Raw genomic sequence first — 23551 nt, 5'->3', positions numbered from 1 at the left:
TGAGAGGTAACTTTATCAGAATAAAATGTAAGTGCAAAAAGTATAGCAGCAAAATAGTTCCTTAAACCAAACATCCCCAAGGGCTAGGTAAAATACAGAGAGTTCAATCCACAAATAAAAATAACAAAGCTGTCTAGCCTAATCTATACTCACAATAGAGATAAACCAGCAGAGTAACATCATAGTTCCACATCTCCCCAGACATGTATAGCCTGAATAGCAGATGGAACCTCAACATCAGGTAGCACCAAAGAACATTGGGGAACAAAGACCCAGACTCTGGGCCCTAATTTTATGAGAAAATGCCCACCAACAACCAGGAATTAATTAGCCAATCAGGGGGCTTTCTGATGATGAGATCTTCTGGAGCTTTCACACAAACCTTGCCAGGCCAGTTGACCCTGAAGTACCAGTCTCAGCTGATAAGCAGGTGTTCTTGCTTACTGCTAAATTAACTGAATTCAGCTGTGAGAACTGACTATCTCGTGGCCTCTCAGAGGCCCCATTTCAGGCAATATCTTTCCCCCCACAATTCCTTGCCACAGAAGCATTTTAGAAACCAGGCATTCTTGACACGTTCCCCCTTCAGGAAGATGAAATCAGGGGTTCAAACACCTCTGTTTCATCATTGGCTAAGGCAGATTGAAAAATAAACCAACAAAGAAATCTTAAAACATTTTAATAACAAAAAGAAGTATTTTTATGCACCCCAAGTGTGTCAGGCTACCGCTTAAGCTTAAAGCCTTAAAAAGCATTGTTTCAAACAGAGAAAAAAACCTTAATAGAGGGGGGGGAACCCTAAAATACTCATTAGAAAAGTTCTAAAAACTTAGAAAAATGAATAAAAAATGAAAAAGATAAAATTGGGTCAATCCAAAAATCAGGTCCAAAAATACACAGCATAGGTCAACTTAGCCATAAAATCAGTCATCTGGAGCAAAGACCTTTACATATTCCGTGCCCACCTCTCATCGCCTATCCGTGCCACCCGTCATTCCCTATGCAAGACTGTTTCAATATTAGTCAGCCGAAAGGATTGGACTGTTCCATGATTCAGTATAAACCTGGGGTATAAAGTGAGGTATATCCAAACATTATTTAAAACCACAGGTAATTCTGATGAACTGAATCTTCATCTCAGAGATTATCCCTTCTTATAAATGTCATCTATAAATGCCATAACCGGGGAGGGGCTTAGTCTAAAGGCATTTTTTCCACCTGAGATTTTTAGGACACCATGTGGGGCATTTCTGATTTTTCTTTCTTTTTTCGCTGAAAAGCAGCTTCAGAGAGGATTTACACTGGGCTGCAGTGAGAAAAGAAGGGATTAACCCTTTCACTCTGTACCACAGTCCGATCAGAATCCCCCCCCAAAGTAATTACCCATGGAGGGAAAAACAGAGGCATAATATGGGTGCCTGTACCTTTTCTCATCCACAGCTAATAGCAGCTGCATGAGAATAGTCTGCATCAGGGAACTAATGAAGAGGGAAGGATTGAACCACAGCCCTCATCTAAATTGCTTACTGCAGCTGCTTTTAGCAGGAACAACAAGGACACTGGAGATGAGTTCATGAATCTCCAACAGCATGTATATTCAAAACCAGGACAATCTTGCAGATTAGTGAAAGTGCAGATTTCAAGCTCACTTGGAGCAGGTCTGTTCAGGTGGCAGGGAGGGAGATGTGTGCCCTGGCCATACTTTTATTTGGAACTTTTTACATTCTGCATCAAGGAGGGAAAACATCCATTTTGTTTTCAGTTTCCTGATGTCGCTGTTGCACAACCAGAGATGGTATCTAGTTGGATCTTTTCTTGAATAAATGTATTGATATGCACTTACTCAGCAGACTCTGGGCAGGTTACAATCAATAAAACTATAAATGCTATTAAACAGTATTGGAAGAAGAGCTTTGGGGGCTTCACACTTTCTGCAACAAACACAATTGCTGTGCTCTCACCAGAGTTCCTCTGGCATTTCCTGCAGCGAACATGTATAGTGTGAATGATACAACACATCTTAAAACATCCACATACAAAAGCCTGGGAAACCTGGCCCAATGAGAATGCATGCATCTGAGTGTTTCAAATACATACTTGTGTCATTTTATTTATTATCATTTCCACCTACAACTGCTTTACAGCAAGAAAAATGCAAAGGGCCCAGCACATAATCTGGTTCATAATCTAAGAGACCTGACATATGAAGGAAGAGAGTAAAGGAAGGGACAGCGAGTTTAAAAGCTCCACAAGAAGAAGTCATGAGCACAAGAAAATCAGTCTAGGGAAATCTGAGAAAAGAGGTAACTCTCTTGAAAGCTTTTCCAAACCATTTCATCATAAGACTTAAGATGTTGCCTGCCCTTTATATCTGCGATATGGGAAATAACAGCATTAAAAGTGGGATATATGCAACATTGTGTTTGCAACAGAAAACATTTTATAAGATGTCCTGGGAATATGATTGAAAGGCAGGTTACAAATCCCTAAATAAATAAACAAGAAGCTTAAGCCAATTAAGCAAACAAGAGTTGATTGTAAACGATAAGGCAACAAGCTAAACAGTATCTTTTGATTTTTTAAGCTGTTTAGGTGCTGGGGCATTATCATCATTGGAGAGTGAAAAAGTAAACAAACTTCACTTTTAACAATAAGCAGCAGTTTTGTTCATTAAATTGTAAGCTGTCTCACAATTCTTAAACAGTGCAATCCTGTATGTATCTACTCAGAAGTAAGTCTCCCAGGTAAGTGTGCATGGGGCTACAGCCTCAGTATCTCAAAAAGGTACCCATATTGATGTTTTGGTGATATACACATTCAACTGATCATGCAAACGTCAAATGACTGATCAACTAAAATGTTATTCAGATATCAACAACCCTAGGGCATTTTTTCCAGCACCCTATACTTCCTCAGTAATGAGAAAAGCTGGAGGAAACCAAGCAAGAAAGTAACGATTTCCCTCTAAACATGTCTTCCAAGACTTGTGATGTAATTTAGGTCCTCTCAAAGCTGTTCAGTGCTTTGCAAAATATTTTCCTAATTATCTTGCAAATGTCAATGACTTAGCATTACAGCATGGCTTTACGGAATACAGTGGAATCCCAAGGGAGGGATTATGTTGCACCCAGGCGGACTGAGAGGAGTAGAATACCAACAGACCCTTTAATATCCTATTATCAAGTTACACCCAAACAGAACCCCATAACTCACTATGTGTAGTTGATTTTTTCTGCCAGCTTAAAAACATCCAAGATGGCACTACCGTAGGAAGGACATCTAATGGTGGATCTCAGATGCCCCCATCATTGTACCCATCTGCTTGCAAGACTATATAAATACCAGTACACAGCTGATGGCTAAGATGCTATCTCCAATTGATATTGGACAATAAAGGTGATGTTCAAGTGAAATAAAAGGAAAAACAAAATGAATGGAAGAAAATTAAGCAAACAAGAAGGATACACTTGCATAAAATATTATCAGTCAGGCCCAGAACTGCTAATGTAATAGATGCCTTGCTTTTTTAGAATGACAATCTTACTTGGGTTCTGCCATGGCTGTCCTTCGGAGACCCATGATGAAACGCCCATGATGGAATGCTCTTCCACTTTGTATTTGGCCATTTGTTATGGCTGAGTAAGGCATTTCAACCTCTGATTTGGTTTCTAGGTCACGAACTACATAGCCATTTATTGTGTGGGCATCAATCCCTTCTACCGCCTCTGAAAAATAACTGTCAATACATTAGGGAAAGAAGGGAAAAAGAATACGAGAAATATAGATATTAAGCTGCCACAAAAACATGCATCCTATTAAAGTATTTATTACATTGTACACATTCAGAATAGGCAGTGCAAATTCTCCCCAAACTTGAGAAGGTATTCTGAATTATCTTCAGAATCTTATTAGAATCCTAAAATATTAAGCCAAAATCAATAAATAAGTAATGTATTCTGACCTTCCAGATGGTTGATTAGTACCCGGTGTGGAATTAAAATTTATAGGCCTCAAACTTTGTTTAAGACTTTGCAGGTATGAAGGGGTGATGGGAAGAATGACAGTGAAAAATGCAGAGCTTGGATGATTACTTTTAAAAAGTAATAAATTACAGTTACATGGCCAAAAAAGTAGTAATTATCATTACGATTACAATTGCTCTGAAAGTAACTGATTACTTTACTTTTCTTCCAAAGTAATCACTACAATTACATTTCAGTTACTTTAAAAAAAACACCTACAAGGTGCTGGCCTTGGCTGCTGCACATCTAAGTAGCCGAAAACAACATTAACAATAAACACACACATACAGAGGTAGTAGAATAATTCTTTGTATCCATAAGATAGCAATGGTGGTCTCTCTGCTGGTAAGGGTGGTGGGGAGGGAGGATGAGGCCACTACTCAGATCTTTGCACGTCAAACCAAGTGCAACCCCCCTCTCAGCCAGCAAGCATAATCTCTCTCACTTAACCACCTCCCAGACTCTGCTCTGCCACCAACTAAGGGACACTCACTCAAGCAAACATTTTCCCCTGAAATGCAAAAAAGTTAAAATAGTGCAAATGCAGCACAGTAGCCAGAAAGGGTGGTGGAGGCCACTTTGTGTGCCAAGTGCAAACACAGTACTCTCTCTCTCTCTCTCTCTCTCTCTCTCTCTCTCTCTCTCTCTCTCTCTCTCACACACACACACACACACACACACACACACACACACTCTCACACACTCTCACACACACACACTCTCACACACACACACTCTCACACACACACACTCTCTCTCTCTCTCTCTCTCTCACACACACACACACACACACACACACACACACACACACACACACACACACACACACACACACACACACACACAAGTTGTCATCTTTCACCTCCACAGTTCTTTATCTCCATTCTGCTGCTGCCTCCTTCTCCTCTTTTATCCATGTTCTTGACCTCCGGATCCTTTTTCCCTCCACTCCATTCTTCACCACTACTATCCATTTTTTAAAATAATTGTTTTCTCCACTCCACCCCGTCTCACTCTCCACCTCCTCACTTGTCGCCTCCTACCCATCCACAGAGCATGAGGAAAGAGCGACACTGCACAGAAGCTAAGTTTGAGGCACATGATTTTCATCCACAAATCAGAGGAGCAGAAGACTTCCCCTGCTCCCTCCCCCCAAGTAATGCCCAAAAGTAATTCTGGAAATGTTACAATTACTCCACAAAAATAGTAAAATTACTCCTAGTTCTATTACAATCAAAATGTAAAGGAATTACCCACTCGTTACTCAAAAAAATGAATTACAAGTATTTCGCTACTTGTAACTAGTTACTTCCAAGCTCTGGAAAAATGCCATAAGAATATGTTGTAAAGATATGTCACAGAATATTCCAAGAAAAACTGCATTATGCTGGACCTTCTAACCACATTTATTTATTTGTTTGTTTGTTTATATCCCACCCTTTCTCCCAGTAGGAGCCCAGGACAGCAAACAAAAGCACTAAAAACACTTTAAAACATCATAAAAAGAGACTTTAGAATATATTAAAACACAACCATTAAAAACATATTAAAACTTTTTAAAACTTTTTTTTAAAGTAGATAATCATATGTGTGTAGCGCTGATGAAACAGCTTTCTCTGTACCTTTGAAAAATCCCTAAAAGCATGTGCTGAAAACTGCTTGAGACAGAGAACTTTTGGACTTATGTCTGTCTGAATTTCTCTCCAAGCAATTGCTTATTTCGCTTGTCTTGCTTTGTTGTGCTTATTTTAATAAAATGCCTCTAGCAGATCTTACTGATACATAAACAGTGACAGAAGACATGCAAAAGACCAGAGCTTGGAAGATTACTTTTAAAAAGTAATAAATTACAGTTACAGTTACATGGCCAAAAAAGTAGTAATTACCGTTACAATTACAACTGCTCTGAAAGTAACGGATTACTTTACTTTTCCTCCGAAGTAATCACTACAATTACATTTCAGTTACTTTAAAAAAACCGCCTACAAGGTGCTGGCCTTGGCTGCTGCACATCTAAGTAGCCGAAAACAACATTAACAATAAACACACACATACAGAGGTAGTAGAATAATTCTTTGTATCCATAAGATAGCAATGGTGGTCTCTCTGCTGGTAAGGGTGGTGGGGAGGGAGGATGAGGCCACTACTCAGATCTTTGCACGTCAAACCAAGTGCAACCCCCCCCACTCAGCCAGCCAGCATAATCTCTCTCACTTAACCACCTCCCAGACCCTGCCCTGCCACCAACTAAGGGACACTCACCCAAGCAAACATTTTCCCCTGAGATGCAAAAAAGTTAAAATACTGCAAATGCAGCACAGTAGCCAGAGACAGTGGTGGAGGACACTTTGTGTGCCAAGTGCAAACACAGTATTCACACACACACACACACATTGTCATCTTTCACCTCCACAGTTCTTTATCTCCATTCTGCTGCTGCTTCCTTCTCCTTTATCCATGTTCTTGACCTCCGGATCCTTTCCCCCTCCACTCCATTCTTCACCATTACTATCCGTTTTTAAAAATAATTGTTTTCTCCACTCCACCCTGTCTCACTCTCCGCCTCCTCCCTCGTCACCTCCTACCCATCCACAGAGCATGAGGAAAGAACAACACTGTGCAGAAGTCCAGTTTGAGGCACATGATTTTCATCCACAAATCAGAGAAGCAGAAGACTTCCCCTGCTCCCCCCCAAGTAATGCCCAACAGTAATTCTGGAAATGTTACAATTACTCCACAAAAGTAGTAAAATTACTCCTAGTTCTATTACAATCAAAATGTAAAGCAATTACCCACTTGTTACTCAAAAAAGTAATGAATTACAAGTAATTCGTTACTTGTAACTAGTTACTTCCAAGCTCTGCAAAAGACTTGCATTTCTTTTTGTAGTGTGGAAAGAAGTGGAAACTCATGTACCTCCTCTGTCAGAAGCCACTCCAAATCATGTAGGTGAAGGTTAAAACTTGTAAATTTCACTGATATTCCAAATATAGGACTTCCAGGGAATAAATGTGGGATATAAATGTATTAAAGGTAGGATATTAATGTATTAAATACTTTTAAATGAACCAGTGAACCGGTCTAATGCTCTCTTACAGATTTGCTCTGGGAAGCCCACAACAAGCAAGTCCTGGGTGCAAGAGCACTCTCACCACTTATGATTCACAGTAACCAGTATTCAGAAGCATGCTGCCTCTGACAGTGGAGGTAGAACATATCCATCAGGGTTAGTAGCCACTGATAGCTTTATCCTCCATGAATTTGTCTAATCCTCTTTAAAGTCAACCAGGTTGGTAGCCATTAGTGCCTCCTGTAGAAGAAAATTTAGTTTTTAAAAGGCATCTAAAAGATGGCAGGGGTGACCTCTGCCATAGGGCAGGTGCTGCCACGCTAAAGGCTTGGTTCCTGGTAAAGGCCGGCTGAACCTCAGGGGCATGGAGAAACTACTAAAAGTACCCCATCAGTAAAAGATCTCAGTGATCAAGGTGGAGCATAAGCTGTGTGATCTGCTTACCAGCAAGCGGAGATTCACAAATAGTAATACCGAGCTACATAAATGAAATTTGAGATTTCTCCAGTCAAAGGTCTGCGCCCAATTAAAAGTCTTAGAACATGAGCTGCTGTAGCTTTACTGAAGCTAAATAAGTGCAGCCTGATCAGTAATCTGCATAGGAAACCACCATCTCCATGTAAAGCAAGAGTGGAAAACCTGCAAACCCCAAGCTGCTGTTGGAGTCCAGCAACATCTCAAGGGCCACATGGTCCCCATCCCTGATTTTTTTTTAAGCAGATATACACAGAAATGTTTTTTTAAAAGCACAATTTAAGGAAGTTCTTATGACCCATTCTATTCTGCTTGCTAAGCTATTCAAGCCTAGAAACTTAGGGACCTGATGGGCATGGACAGATGGTAGAGCCAATCAGAGAGATACCCTTCACCTATTCAAAAATTCCAGGATGAAAACCTTTGAGAAACCACACTGTTTTTTCCACTTCCAGATGTAGAAGGAAGGTTTCCCCATTCTGATGAGCTCCTCCCTACTGCCCTGGCCTCATTTTCCTGATTTTTCTCCTCCTTTCTTTTTTCAAAATTAATATAAAACACCAGGGGTAGGATGGAGGAAGGAGAGCTTAGGTTGTATAGCAATTTCAACCGAAAGCTGACAGACAGACTACAGAGGGTAATTTGTGGTTGCTTGTATTCTTGTATTATAAAAGACATAGCTGGAAGCAGAGTTTCAGGCTACCCAATGAATTTAAAAAACAAAGTGGGACACTGAACACATCAAAACAAGATATGAAATGAGATTTGTGTTTTTACTAACGTACCTTCCAGGCCCAGGTCTTTCAGGGCATTATAGCCCCCCGGTTGCAACAGTTCTCCAAGTATCCTGTTAGGTTTCTTCAGATCCCTCTCAATGACTGTCACTTTTCTTCCATCCCTTGCCAGTACTGCTGCCAAAGCAGAGCCAAGCACACCGGATCCCACAATGATAATTTCTGGATCATACTGAGGAACAAGTGGTGAAGCCATAGCAGTCTCAGTTGTGGTCTCAGATGAGATATCAACTTCCCTTCTACCCTACATAAAGATGAAGTCAAAAATCAAAACACAATAGATGCGTTTGGGCAGTTGTGATGAGCAACAACTTAAAGCAAATGGCTTCATCAAGGCTTTTGGTTCTCAAAAGCAAAACATATGAGGAAGAGGATTCTGTGTATATACTTCAGATATGTAACACTCTTGGATGAAAATGATTACCTTGACCCATTCCAATATGACTTCAGACCTGGTCCTGGGATGGAATTGGCCTTGGTTACCCTGATGAATGAATTTTTTGGAAGATGGATAGTGATCCTATTTATTTTCCTAGATATCTTTGAGATCCACTCTTTGAGAGTGTGATCCTATTGATTCTCATGGATCTCTCAGCAGCTTTTGATACTGTTGATCACAGTATCCTCCTGGCCCACCTGCATGAGTTGGGGTAGCATTTTACACTGTTTTTGCTCTTATGTGTGGGTTAAGTTCCAGAGCATAGTATTGAGTGACTGTATGTCAGCCTTCTGGAGGCTGATCTGCAGGGTGCCACAGGGCACAATTTAGTCTCAGTGCAATTTAATATCTATATGAAGCTGCTGGTGGCAGTCATTAGAAGATTTGGGATGAGGTATCACCTGTATGCTGATACCCACTCTCTGTAACATCTGACTCAGGAGAGGCTGTACATGTCCTAAATCAGTGCCTGGATGGAGTCATGGGCTGGATGAAGGGTCATAAACTACAAAACCCCAAACAAGACAGAGACTTTAGGGATGGCCAGTTCTTGAGTCCAAGATTTTGATGTTCTAAAGAAGTTCATTCATCAGGGCCAACAGCTCTGTATGGGGTTGCATTTCCCTTGAAGGAGCAGGTGCATAGCTTGGGGATGCTCCTAGGTCCATCGCTTTCACTAGAGACCCTGGTAACCTCAGTGGCTTAGAAAGCCCATTACCAACTTTGGTTGGTGTGCCAACTACGACCGTTCCCGGACACAGATAATCTTGCTATGGTGATCTATACATGGCAAACTCACAATTAGACTATAATGCACTATATTAAGGTTATCCTTGTGCCTGGTACAGAAACGAGGGCTAGCTCAAAATGCAGCTACAAGGGCACTTAGTGGGAGAACCAGGTTTATACATATTACACACATGTTGAAAGTTCTGCACTGGCTATCTATTAGTTACCAAGCCAAGTACAAGGCTGTGTGTTGAGATATTATAAAGGCCTATACCGTTTGGGACCTGGATATCTGCCAGACCACCATCTTTGGTACAGACCAAGTCAATTTTAATATCTTCCAAGAAGTTCCCACTGGCCATTCCACAACCAGAAACAAGCCTGCTCAGTCTTGGACCCACACTCTCAAATGCTTTCAGCTGATGAACAGAGGGTTCAGTCCTGCTGCTTTGGCTGCACGTGCCAGTACCCAGTACAGGAATTGGTGCATGCAGCCAAACTGAGCAGGATTTCACCCATGCTCATCAGTTGATGAGCTGAACCTCACCAATAGTGTAGTGGCAAATTCAGGAGTGCAGGGTCCCTTCTTGATAGTCACACCAGGTCCCCTCAGAGCCATGCCCCCTTTCCCTTGTCTCCGTGTCATCTCCGAGTCCATACTCCACTATAGTAGAAGCCCCTAAGAGCCAATCAGCATGAAAGCAGAACTGTGTGTTAGCTACGAGAAGAATCTTCTCAGTGGCTGACTCACCTCCTTTCACTGAGTTTGGATACAAATCAGCACAAAAAGAGATTCTTCTCACTGGTTAGCACACTCCCCTTTTACGCTGATTTGCTCATATATGGGAACCTGGTTGGGAGCCTGCTCCCAAAAATGTAAAGTCTATGATCCCCTGCAACCCTAGACGACTACACCCCTGATCCTCGCTCATCCCCATGGGGAACTGGTGGGCATAGCCGACACAGAACTGAACCCCGCCTCCTGCCCATCAGCTGGTATCACCCATGTCAGCTGATGGACACAGGGGGCATGGTTTGCGGAAAATGACTTTCTGAGCCAGACTGGACCCCCTGATAGACCAAGATTGACCTATGTGCTGGAGGTTGGCTACCCCTGCTGTAGAGGGTGCTTAAATTGCTCCATATGTTGGCTGTTGTAAGATGGCATGTCATTAGCATGCAGCATGCCAACACAAGGAAAATCTACTTTTAAACTGAGTCTTACTGCGCAATCTTGTACACGCCCATCAGAAGTTAAATCTTCCGACTCCACTCAGTGAGACACCCAGCTTTACACGTATTAAGCACTGAAAGTTCTGCACTGGCTATTAGCTCAAGGCTGTGTGTTGAGAAATAAACCCCTAGACAATTTGGGACCTGAATACCTAGCAGACTACCTCCTGCAGTACAGATCAAGCCAATCCTAATATCTTCCAAGAAATCCCTACTGGTCATTCCACAACTAATGTATTGTTACTGGGTGGCAGTTTGCTTTTATTCACTAATAGGCAAAAATCCTTGCGGTTTAAGAACATACCTATAGCCAAGAGATATTTCTATCAAACTTTAAAAAGGGAAATTGTGCAGCTATAGTGAATGCACCAGGGGAGCAGGAGCCCTGACCTCCTCTCTGAGATATTGGACTGCCCTACAAATTGGTCAAAATGCAACACAATTTGGGTTGGACTTTCACAGTCCAATCCACTAGCTGTGTAGCTTGGAAGAATTTGGTAACATGTGCCTCTGAGCATATGGTGAGTGGTGAAATTCCCTGATATGGTACAAATGGCAGCACAATTGTATTTGGAATGTTATATGCTAGTGCTACTAACTGTGCTTTGTTTTGCATCTGCAGCAAGAGAAAACTCCCTCTGCCCAGAGAGAAAATGAATTACCCCCAGAATTTGATGTTGCTTTTTACAAAAAATATTTGAGAGCGATGCTTGTTGGAGCTCCGATGACCCTTCGCCCCCCTGCTTCTCTTTCACTAGATTCAAACCTCAGTTTTAAAAGGGAACTTTTTCTCTCTCCCCCTCCTGCTAAGGAGGAGTCTGGGCATCCGCTGATTTTGTGTGCGTGCGTGCGTGCAAGCTTCTTGCTGACCCTGAGAAGCTAAAGCTCCTTCTAATATTTAGAACAAAAGGAGGTTTCTACTGTGAGTGAGGGAAGTCTACCAAAGAAGGAGATAATATTTATGCTGTAGCTTTTGGTTGAATTTGTTTTTTAACGCTGCCCTTCAGTGGCCAGATACAGATCCTGGCTATGACACTGAAGCTAAATGTAAACATCTGAAGGGTCTCAGGGACCATATTCTCATTGCCTGCAGGGAAGTGCAACCTATGTGCTTAGACTGAACCCCCTGTTGACTATTACCACAGACTTTGCAAAATCTTGAACGTTATGGAGGTCATAAACCTGATGACCCTACTCTAGCTGGACTTATAATTCACGGTTTTGTGGTCAGCCTGCAAGCCCCCATTCACAAGCATTTACAGACAGTAACCCTGGGCTGGGCATCTGAACCACAAAATTGTTGACATGTCAGAGCAATTTTTTTTTCAACAGAAAGCTGATAAGGAGTCCCAGACAACGCAGAAGAACAAGTTAAACATTGATCTAATGACTATGCAAGCTAAATCCATGGACATCATTCAAAGTCACCCTTTTATTCTGTTGGTACCACATGTGGTTGAAGCCCTTTTGTCCCCACAGTACTGTGTCCCGCAGAACCCTGCTTCTTTTTTGCCACTGCTTATAGACTGCTTGCTGGAAGTTGAATATTCTTCTAAAGTCTGGATATGCTGTTTGTTCCCCCTCTGAGGTTCTTGAAGCCTGTTCCCTTCCCATTTGCTCTGCTCAGCCTGCTGAACTTTTCGCTCTGATGCATGCTTGCTACCTAGTAACACACAGGTCTGTTGATATAATAATAATAATAATAAAATTTTATTTATGAGTCGCCTATCTGGCCGAATTAACGGCCACTCTAGGCGACGTACATTAGCACAATAAAATACAATATATAAACCAAAAGACCACAGTCAATAATTAATCTAAAAACCACCCTTCCAGTTAATAACAGCATAAAAGTTAATCCACCCCAGAGATCCTGTAGGCCTGCCTGAATAGCCAGGTCTTCAAGGCCCGGCGGAAACCTATCAGGGACGGGGCATGGCGAAGGTCAAAAGGCAGGGAATTCCAGAGGGTGGGAGCCATAATCGAAAATGCCCTCTCTCTGGTCCGCACCAGCCTAGCAATTTTAACTGGTGGGACCGAGAGGAGGTCTTGTGTGGCTGATCTCGTCGGGCGGCATAATTGATGATGCTGGAGGCGCTCCTTCAGATAAACTGGGCCGAAACCGTATAGGGCGATATCTATACTGATTCATCCTATGCCTTTCAAATTGTCCATTTTGCTGTCTCTACTTGCTGCTCTTCTTTGCCCTTCTTCCCTTGCCATCATGCACTGTTCTGCACACACCAAAGGCACAGATCCTGTCTCCCAAGGCAACGCCTTTGCTGCTGCAGCTTCTCGAGCAGCAGCACTTTCTGCACCACTCTCCCCCCTTTTCCCATCCTGCTCCGCCCCTCTCTCCGACCTTTACTGCGCCTGAAGCTGAATGTAATACATGGCACTCTTCTGGCTGCTATCTTTCTTCTGATAACGTCTGATGTTCCTTTGATGGATGCCCCATCCTCCCAGCCTCTTTGTTTTTCTCTCTTGCACATGCTACCCACTCTGTGGGCTGCCTGTCCAAAGGAGGGATGCAGTTGGAATTGCAAAAAGTATATTTTGCACCTAAAATTACACCTCTTTTGGCTCAGGTGGCAGCCACCTGCCTCACATACCAGCGTTTCAATCCTGGACAGCTGGTTCATACAATTCTGGCCTCCAGTCCCCCAGGTCCTTTTCAACATCTCCAAATTGATTTTATAGATTTGCCTCACAAACAACACTGATATATCCTGGTTATAATCTGCCATTTTTTAGGATGGATTGAGGCTTACTGTACACGTAAGGCAGATGTCATTACAGTAGCAAACGCTCTGATACAGCACGTCTTACCTCGTTTTGGCTTTCCTATAGAAATAGAGTCTGATCCAAATAATTCAAAAACTAAGCCGGATGTTGGGTATAGATTGGAAATTACTTACCACTTATCCACAATCTTCTGGAATCGTGGAGAGCAATTAGCCAAATTGTCATATGATTCTGGCCTTCCCTGGCCAGAAGTACTGCCTATAGCTCTCATGAATCTTCGATCCTCTCCAGATTGAAAGCATGGTCTAACCCCCTATGAAATACTATTTGGCCACCCCGTGAAGATACACCGAATATCTGACCCCTTCGCTTTGGAGTCAGTGGCTGAAGGACAGGAGGATTTGTTAAAATACCTTGTAATTTTGTCTGTTTCTCTTAAGAAGGCTTATAAGCAAGTAGAAGCTGCCCAGAAGGACCCTGGAGAGGAGCCTAAACACAATCTACAACTGGGGGAGTGGACCCTGATTTGTGAGTTTCGGAGGAAACATTGCCTAGCGCCTCGTTGGAATGAGCCTTTCCAAATACTCCTAGTGACCACAACGGCGATCTGAGTTGCTGAGAGGAAGATCCACACCTCCCACTGCAAATGTGCAGGACCCCTGGTGAGCTCCAGACTGTATGAGTTCCCCAGGTTTACCATTCCACAGCTTCATCTTTGTAAGGACCCAGTGACAGGTCGTGGGGAGAAGATTGACAACAAAACCAAAGACTGCTCCCGGGATGAGCAAGCCAAATAGACTCCCAATGTAAGGACACTCAGGTGTGGTGTCACTCTTTCGGGCAACCTAAGGCACTGACCTTGAAGCTTGCAGAATGGGCTCAGGTATCTGAACACCCCCTGGAGACATTTGGTCCTTCAGAAACTGCGCTATGAGAGCTAGATAATTAAATTCCATAGCACCACAATCATTGAGATATGGATATAGTTGGTTACCTCCCTGTCACACACCCTCAGAAAATTTGGGAGGCAAATTGGGGATCCCATCCCCTGACTAGAATCCATAACACCTTGGCAGCTAATTTGAATCTTAGTGATTGCTAGATATGCCAACATTTTCATCATAAGCAACAAGGGCTCCTAGATTTCTATGGTATCCCAGCACCCTTTGAGATTTGGAAAACGGGACGTTACCAGAATGGTATCCAATGTAATCTCTGCTTATACAAAGGGAGGAAACCGGTGGATAGAGCCCTGTGCGAACTTCCGCCCCTCATGGGGCTGGCCAGTCAAGATATACCCTGAGGATGAGTTTCCCATATGTGCCACACTAAATGGCACTACTTGGCTACGCCAGATTCCTGACATCCAATGTAAATACAATCTGGGCTTCAACTTAACTGATGGCCTCCTGAATTATAAGGGTAAATATAAGGCTATTGGAAATATCACCTCTTGCTTAACGAATACCAAAGCCATTATATGGACCCATGTGATTAGCCTTAATGCTAATCAGACTATACATTTTAAAGCTAATGCTGATGCACTGAATGGTTCTCTTACTGACCTCACCTGTAACCTCACCCAAGGACAAGTGATTCCTAATACTATCCTTTCTGCCATGCATCTCAGCTGGCTATGCCAAAACTCTGAAATATGGGGCCCCAGTCAAGCCAACATGACCTGGTATTCCGAAGTAAAGGCCAACTGTAAACGTTTTACTGTTCACTATATTCAGTGCTATGAAAAACATTTTCAACGTACAGTGTAAATGCTAAGGCCTTCCCACAGTGGATGCAAATACAGAGATCCTGGAATCCCTCTTTAAGAACATAAGAAGAGCCTGCTGGATCAGGCCAGTGGCCCATCTAGTCCAGCATCCTGTTCTCACAGTGGCCAACCAGGTGCCTGGGGGAAGCCCGCAAGCAGGACCCGAGTGCAAGAACACTCTCCCCTCCTGAGGCTTCCGGCAACTGGTTTTCAGAAGCATGCTGCCTCTGACTAGGGTGGCACAGCACAGCCATCACGGCTAGTAGCCATTGATAGCCCTGTCCTCCATGAATTTGTCTAATCTTCTTTTAAAGTCATCCAAGCTGGTGGCCATTACTGCGTCGTGTGGGAGCAAATTCCATAGTTTAACTATGCGCTGAGTAAAGAAGTACTTCCTTTTGTCTGTCCTGAATCTTCCAACATTCAGCTTCTTTGAATGTCCACAAGTTCTAGTATTATGAGAAAGGGAGAAAAACTTTTCTCTATCCACTTTCTCAATGCCATGCACAATTTTATACACTTCTATTATGTCTCCTCTGACCCGCCTTTTCTCTAAACTAAAAAGCCCCAAATGCTGCAACCTTTCCTCGTAAGGGAGTCGCTCCATCCCCTTGATCATTCTGGTTGCCCTCTTCTGAACCTTTTCCAACTCTAGAATATCCTTTTCGAGATGAGGCGACCAGAACTGTACACAGTATTCCAAATGCGGCCACACCATAGATTTATACAATGGCATGATGATATCGGCTGTTTTATTTTCAATACCTTTCCTAATTATCGCTAGCATGGAATTTGCCTTTTTCACAGCTGCCGCACACTGGGTCGACATTTTCATCGTGCTGTCCACTACAACCCCGAGGTCTCTCTCCTGGTCGGTCACCGCCAGTTCAGACCCCATGAGCGTATATGTGAAATTCAGATTTTTTGCTCCAATATGCATAATTTTACACTTTATATTGAATTGCATTTGCCATTTTTCCGCCCATTCACTCAGTTTGGAGAGGTCTTTTTGGAGCTCTTCACAATCCCTTTTTGTTTTAACGACCCTGAACAATTTAGTATCGTCAGCAACCTCAGCCACTTCACTGCTCACTCCTAATTCTAGGTCATTAACAAACAAGTTGAAAAGTACAGGTCCAAATACCGATCCTTGAGGGACTCCACTTTCTACAGCCCTCCATTGGGAGAACTGTCCATTTATTCCTACTCTCTGCTTTCTGCTTCTTAACCAATTCCTTATCCACAAGAGGACCTCTCCTCTTATTCCATGACTGCTAAGCTTCCTCAGAAGTCTTTGGTGAGGTACCTTGTCAAACGCTTTTTGAAAGTCTAAGTACACTATGCCCACTGGATCACCTCTATCTATATGCTTGTTGGCACTCTCAAAGAATTCTAACAGATTACTGAGACAGGACTTTCCCTTGCAGAAGCCATGCTGGCTCTGCTTCAGTAAAGCTTGTTCTTCTATGTGCTTAGTTAATCTAGCTTTAATAATACTTTCGACCAGTTTTCCAGGGACAGAAGTTAAGCTAACTGGCCGGTAATTTCCGGGATCTCCTCTGGATCTCTTTTTGAATATTGGCGTTACATTTGCCTCTTTCCAGTCCTCAGGCAAGGAGAACGACCTGAGGGACAAGTTACATATTCTTTTTTAGCATCCCTTATTGTCTTCTTGCATTTTTTTTTACCAGAGTTTGTGTTCCTTTTTATTTTCCTCATTTGGACAAGACTTCCATTTTCTGAAGGAAGACTTTTTGCTTCTAAGAGCTTCCTTGACTTTGCTCGTTAACCATGCTAGCATCTTCTTGGCCCTGGTGGTACCTTTTCTGATCTGCGGTATGCACTCCAGTTGAGCTTCTAATATAGTGTTTTTAAACAACTTCCAAGCATTTTCGAGTGATGTGACCCTCTGGACTTTGCTTTTCAGCATTCTTTTTACCAATCCCCTCTTTTTGTGATGTTTCCTCTTTTGAAGTCAAATGTGACCGTGTTGGATTTTCTTGGCAATTGGCCATTTACATGTATGTTTATTTTAATAGCACTATGGTCACTGCTCCCAACTGGTTCAACAACACTTACATATCACACCAGGTCCCGGTCCCCACTGAGGATTAAGTCCAGGGTTGCCGTCCCTCTGGTCGGTTCCATGACCAACTGGTCTAGGGCATAGTCATTTAGAATATCTAGAAATTTTGCTTCTTTGTCGTGACTGGAACACATATGCGGCCAGTCTATGTCTGGGTAGTTGAAGTCATCCATTACTACCACATTTCCTAGTTTGGATGCTTCCTCAATTTCATATCTCATCTCAAGGTCTCCCTGAGCATTTTGATCAGGGGGACAATAGATCGTTCCCAGTATTAAATCACTCCTGGGGCATGGTATCACCACCCACAATGATTCTGTGGAGGAGTCCACCTTTTCTGGAGTTTCGAGCTTGCTGGATTCAATGCCTTCTTTGAAGTATAGAGCGACACCGCCACCAATAAGTCCTTCCCTGTCCTTCCGATATAGTTTATATCCAGGGATAACCGTATCCCACTGGTTTTCTCCATTCCACCAGGTCTCCATTATGCTCACTATATCAATGCTGTTCTCTAAGACCAAGCACTCCAGTTCTCCCATCTTGGTTCGGAGGCTCCTAGCATTAGCGTACAGGCACTTGTAAGCAGTGTCTCTCTTCAAGTGTCTTTGGCACTTGTGGTTTGGCCTGTGGTAATTTTGCCCTTCTGAATTGATATCCTGTGCCCCTGCTCTCATAATGCCTACTTCTAGGCCTACCCCTTTTAAAATTTCATCATATTCTTTGGTCTTTATCCCAGGGGGGAGGTTTATTCCAAACCAGACCTTCCTCAGCTCCTGTTGGTTTCCCCCCCCCCAGTCAATTTAAAAGCTGCTCTGCCACCTTTTTAATTTTAAGTGCCAGCAGTCTGGTTCCATTCTGGTTCAAGTGGAGCCCATCCCTTTTGTACAGGCCCGGCTTGTCCCAAAATGTTCCCCAGTGCCTAACAAATCCAAACCCCTCCTCCTGACACCATCATCTTATCCACACATTGAGACTGCAAAGCTGTGCCTGTCTGGCTGGTCCTGCACGTGGAACCGGTAGCATTTCAGAGAAAGCCATCTTGGAGGTCCTGGCTTTCAACATCCTACCTATCAACTTAAATTTTGCTTCCAGGATCTCACGGCTGCATTTCCCCATGTCATTGGTGCCAACATGCACCATGACCACTGACTCCTCCGCAGCATTGTCTACCAAACTATCTAAACGATGGGCGATGTCCACAACCTTCGCACCAGGCAGGCAAATCACCTTGCGGTCTACACACCCATCACACACCCTACTATGTATGTTCCTAATGATCGAATCGCCCACTACAAGGATCCCTCCACCTGCCGGAGATATATCCTCAGCACAAGAGGATAGCTGCTCATCCCCCAAGGAATGGGTCCCTTCTAAGGGATTGTTTCCCTCTTCCTCAGCTGAATGCTCTCCTTCCTCGAGACCATCGTTCTCCATGATAGCAGGAGAGCTATCATCCTTGGAGTGGGACACAGCTGTAATGTCCCTGAAGGCCTCATCCACACACCTCTCTGCCTCTCTCAGCTTTTCCAGGTCAGCCACCTTGGCCTCAAAGAAATGAAGTCATTCCCGGAGAGCCAGGACCTCATTGCACCGAGAGCACACCCACGACTGGTGTCCAACAGGCAGATAGTCGTACATGCTGCAGGCTGTGCAAAACACTTGAAAGCCCCCACGACCCTGCTGGTTTCTTATCTGCATAGTTTTGTTTAAGGTTTATTAAGTTAATGGGTTGAAAACTGCAGTTTAGTTGAGGTCAAGGAACAGACGGGCAGAGTGGGGGGGCCCTGGCCTCCTTGCTCTGCTGCTGAACCCACTCTGCTGCTTAACTTGCCTTGATGCTTCATCAGCTGGGGCCTTGACACTTCATCAGCTAGGGTGCTCTGAATTTATATGTGTGGCTGGTCCCTCCCAGCTACTGCTGCCAGCCAGTGATGTGTTAATTGAGGCTGATGGCTCAACTGTCAACTGGGGCTTAACTCTTTAGGATTATCTCAGGCTTCCTTCCTTTGAAGGCAGGAAGGCAGGCTTCCTTCCTTGGGAGGGGCTGTTTAAGGACTTTGACTACTGGTACTAAGAAAGGTTAACTAGCTTTTACTCTATTTTTATTTCATTTGCTGATAGAGTTGCCAGGTTCTTGGCCTGAGACTGATCCTGTATCTTTAGGAGAAGAGAAAGTCAGCTGAGTGCAGGTGTTCTTGCAACACTGTAAGAGAAAAACCACAAGGTGGAATTCTCCCTTTCCCCTGCCCAACTTTTAAAGATACAGAAGACCTCTTGGTTGCCAGGCCTGACCTCCGAGAGGTCTTCTGTATCTTTAAAAGTAGTGAAGTGGGAAGGGAGAATTCCACCTTGTGGTTTTTCCCATTACAGAGTTGCAAGAACACCTGCAGTTGGCTGACCTTCTCTTCTCCTAAAGATACAGGATCAGTCTCAGGCCATGGACCCTGGCAACCCTATTTGCTGACAGCAACCACTTTTATCAGTACAAGTTCCCCTGTAGTTTTAAGTGGTGCCTTGCACTCTGGCCTGGACAAATTAGACTAGCTTTTGGCTGCTTTTAATCTAAGCAGGGGGTTGAGACTTCCAGGCGAGTCTTTTTTGTTTTTTGTTTTCCCTCCTAGAACAGCCTGACCTTTTTTTAATCTAGGGAAACAGAGCTTGCGGTTGTGTTTAAGGAAGGCTAAAGCTGCCCTTTTTAGCAAAGACTGAGCTGACTCTCTCCCTGTATGTATTGGTGGAGTTTCCTTTTCCCCCTTCTCTCCAGCTGGAATTTAGCCTTGTTTACAGTGTCCCATGAAGCTTTCCTGTTAGGGTGGTGTTGAAAACTAGCTTTCTATAGGCTTCCTACCCCTAGGATCTGTTTCCTAAATTATAGGTTCTTTCAGAATTTGGCTCCTAGCTCCTGGTGACCCTAGGCTGCCCTTATTACTTATTACTCTGAACTGTTTTAATTCAATTGAATAATGAAATAAATGGGTGCTACTTACCATCTTCTCGCTCTGCTGCTTAACTCACCTTGATGCTTTGTCAGCTGGGGCCTTGATGCTCTGTCAGCTGGGGCCTCCCTCTAGCTCATGGAGTAGGCTCCCTCGCTAGGGTGCTCTGAATTTATATGTGTGGCTGGTCCCTCCCAATTACTGCTGCCAGCCAATGATGTGCTAATTGAGGCTGATGGCTCAACTGTCATCTGGGGCTTAACTCTTTAGGATTACCTCAGGCTTCCTTCCTTTGAAGGCAGAAAGGCAGACTTCCTTTCTTAGAGAGGGGGGGCTGTTTAAGGACTTTGACTACTGGTACTAAGAAAGGTTAACTAGCTTTTACTCTATTTTTATTTCATTTGCTGACAACAACCACTTTTATCAGTGCAAGTTCCCCTGTAGATTTAAGTAGTGCCTTGCACTCTGGCCTAGATAAATTAGACTAGCTTTTGGCTGCTTTTAATCTAAGCAGAGGGCTGAGACTTACAGACCAATCTTTTTTGTTTTCCCATCTAGAACTTCCTGACCTTTTTTTAACCTAGGGAAACAGAGCTTGTGGTTGTGTTTAAGGAAGGCTAAAGCTGCCCTTTTTAGCAAAGACTGAGCTGACTCTCTCCCTGTATGTATTGGTGGAGTTTCCTTTTTCCTTTCTCTCCAACTACATTAATTACTAAAGGGTTATATTGGTCGTGTGGTGAGAAAGCTTACAAAGTCCTGCCCCTTGATGTGGGAGGGATGTGTTCAATAGGGTGGAGGATGCCTGCCCTTCAGGTCATCACGAATATCTCATTGCATCATACCTTCCAGAATCTTGGACTCCACCATCGCATCACAAGAAAGACCCATGACACAATAATCAGCACTGAAAACAACACATGGTGGAGAAAAGCCATCTGTGCAATTATTCCTGGAATTGGGGTGGGGCAGCTTGAGGAAGCTTTTAAGAACATATCTGGTGTGGTTGAGCGGATTGAAAACGCTACCATATCAGCCTTATTGAACCTCCAGGTGGAAGTAAATTCCCTAGCACAAGTGGTGGCCCAGAACCGCATGGTTTTGGACCAAATGACATTTTTCCAAAGAGGAGTCTGTGCCCTTGTTAACACCAGCTGTTGCACCTATATAAATAAATCAGGGCAAGTGGAATTAAACCTGAGCACAATTTGTCAGCAAGTTCAACATTTGACCAGCATCAGCAGTGATCCAGGTGACACAAACATTTGGGGCTGGCTTTCAGATGTCAGCAGTTGGTTAAGAGGATTACTTAAAGGTGAAGTAATTTTAGGATGTATTGTTTTAATTGCTAGTTTGTTTTTTGCTGTATAATGAATTGTTTGCCAATTATTTTGGGGACAGTAGGACAAATATTGCAGAAAGAAACTGAGCAAATGACAAAGGCAGAAGTGAGGCAAATGTATCTGGAGATGGTACAAGCTAAGGAGGATCCTGAAAGTGCCATCATGCAACTAATGCAGGTGGATGTCTTTGATACGTCCAAAGGAGGGATTGATGTGGCATTTTCCACTTAACTGTCGTGATGGGTGTGGGTATTGGTATGTAGAAGGAAGGGTGATGTGCATGAAGAGTCTATCTATTTACAAATGTCCCGCTCGTGCTTATCGGCTAGCAAGGAATTGCTGCAAAACCTTTGTAGAGCATGTCGCAGCTAAGAATTCTCCTGTTTGCTATATGGGATCACATGTCCTTGGATGTTGCGAGGGTATATAAGGGAGTCTCTGTTAGTATTCTGGTAGAGATGCTTGTGTGATCGCTGTCTCCTTATGTAAGTAATAATAAAAGCTAGCTTTCTGTCTGGAAGTCTCGTGTGCACTAATTCCCTGGGCTACAAACATTTCAGCAAGTGCTATACGGAGGAATTTCTACCACAAGGACATAGGTTTCCAGATGGAAGATGGTCATGATGAGGATTTGCTTGATGTGCCTTCTGCTTAGCTCGTTTGTCCCTTTCGCCCTGTACTTGTGCTTCTTTGAAGTCCATAGCACCTTTGATAATGGCCGACCTCCAATTGGGACGCTCATGGGCCAAGGCTTCCCAGTTCTTGATGCTTATGTTACATTTTTTTAGATTAGCTTTGGGAACATCTTTAAACTTCTTTTGCTGTCCACCAATATTCCATTTTCCATCCTTAAGTTGGGAGTAAAGTAGCTGCTTTGGAAGACGGTATCAGGCATCTGAACAACATGGCCGGTCCAGCGAAGTTGATGTTGGAGGATCGTTGTTTCAACACTGGTGGTCTTTGCTTCTTCCAATATGCTAACATTAGTCCGTCTATCTTCCCAAGTAATTTGCAGAATTTTCCGAAGGCAGCATTGGTGGAATCTTTCAAGAAGTTGGGAGTGGCGTTTATAGATGGCTCATGTTTCACAAGTCAGTAGTACAATGGCTTTGTAAATAAGCATTTTGGTCTCCCTGCAAATATCCCGATCCTTGAACACTCTATGCTTCATTCAGAAGAATGCAGCACTCCCAGAGCTCAGACGATGCTGAATTTCAGCATCGATGTCAGCTTTTACAGAGATGGCTGCCAAGATAGGAAAAGTGATCGACATTCTCCAGCGTCGCACCATAAAGCTGGATTAATGGTGCTACAGAGGGATTGTTTCACACTTGCTGATGAAGCACTTTGGTTTTTTTGATGTTAAGCGAGAGGCCAAGCTTTTCATATGCTTCTGCAAAGACATTTAGGATAGTTTGAAGATCTTCCTCTGCATGTGCGGAGACTACATTATCATTGGCATATTGAAGTTCTATGACAGAGGTTATAATTACCTTACTTTTTGCTTTCAGCCTACTGAGATTAAAAAGCTTTCCATCTGTTCGATATGTGATCTTCACGCCAGTGGGAAGTTTTCCCTCAACAAGGTGTAGAATCATGGCGATGAAAGTAGCAAATAAGGTCGGAGCAATGACACATCCCTGTTTGATGCCTGATCCCACTTTGAATGGATCACTTTGAGAACCACTGTTATCCAAAATTGTTGCCTTCATGTTGTCATGGAGGAGTCACAAAATATTCACAAATTTATCAGGGCATCCAGTTTTCAGAAGGATGGTCCAGAGAGCGGTTCGATTTACAGTGTCAAAGGCCTGAGTCAGATCAATAAATGCCATATACAGAGGTCGGGTTTTGCTCCCTGCATTTTCCTTGAAGCTGTTGTGCAGTGAAGATCATGTCCACTGTCGCCCTGGAA

The 23551-nt window shown here is 43.3% G+C and overlaps 1 protein-coding gene across 5 annotated transcripts in view; it reads right to left on the bottom strand.

The window, feature by feature from the left end:
* Positions 1–20463, bottom strand: part of LOC133375040 (squalene monooxygenase-like) — a 62285-nt gene extending 41822 nt beyond the window's left edge. Inside the window, exons 1-3 of one of the 5 annotated variants that reach the window (XM_061606519.1) lie at positions 20376–20463; positions 8352–8604; positions 3545–3725 (exon numbers count right to left, since the gene is read on the bottom strand). In XM_061606519.1, the coding sequence (XP_061462503.1) occupies positions 3545–3725; positions 8352–8556 (386 nt within the window). In that variant the 5' untranslated portion in view covers positions 8557–8604; positions 20376–20463. Of the gene's footprint in view, positions 1–3544; positions 3726–8351; positions 8605–12189; positions 12429–20347 lie in introns of those variants that run through there. The other 4 variants (XM_061606510.1, XM_061606528.1, XM_061606538.1 and 1 more) reach the window with 4 other exon arrangements.
* Between the last annotated feature and the right edge of the window lie 3088 nt (positions 20464–23551).

Source organism: Rhineura floridana, chromosome 1 (assembly GCF_030035675.1).
Source record: "Rhineura floridana isolate rRhiFlo1 chromosome 1, rRhiFlo1.hap2, whole genome shotgun sequence".
NCBI classification, from domain to species: Eukaryota; Metazoa; Chordata; class Lepidosauria; order Squamata; family Rhineuridae; genus Rhineura; species Rhineura floridana.
This window is presented reverse-complemented; position numbering and strand designations above follow the sequence as displayed.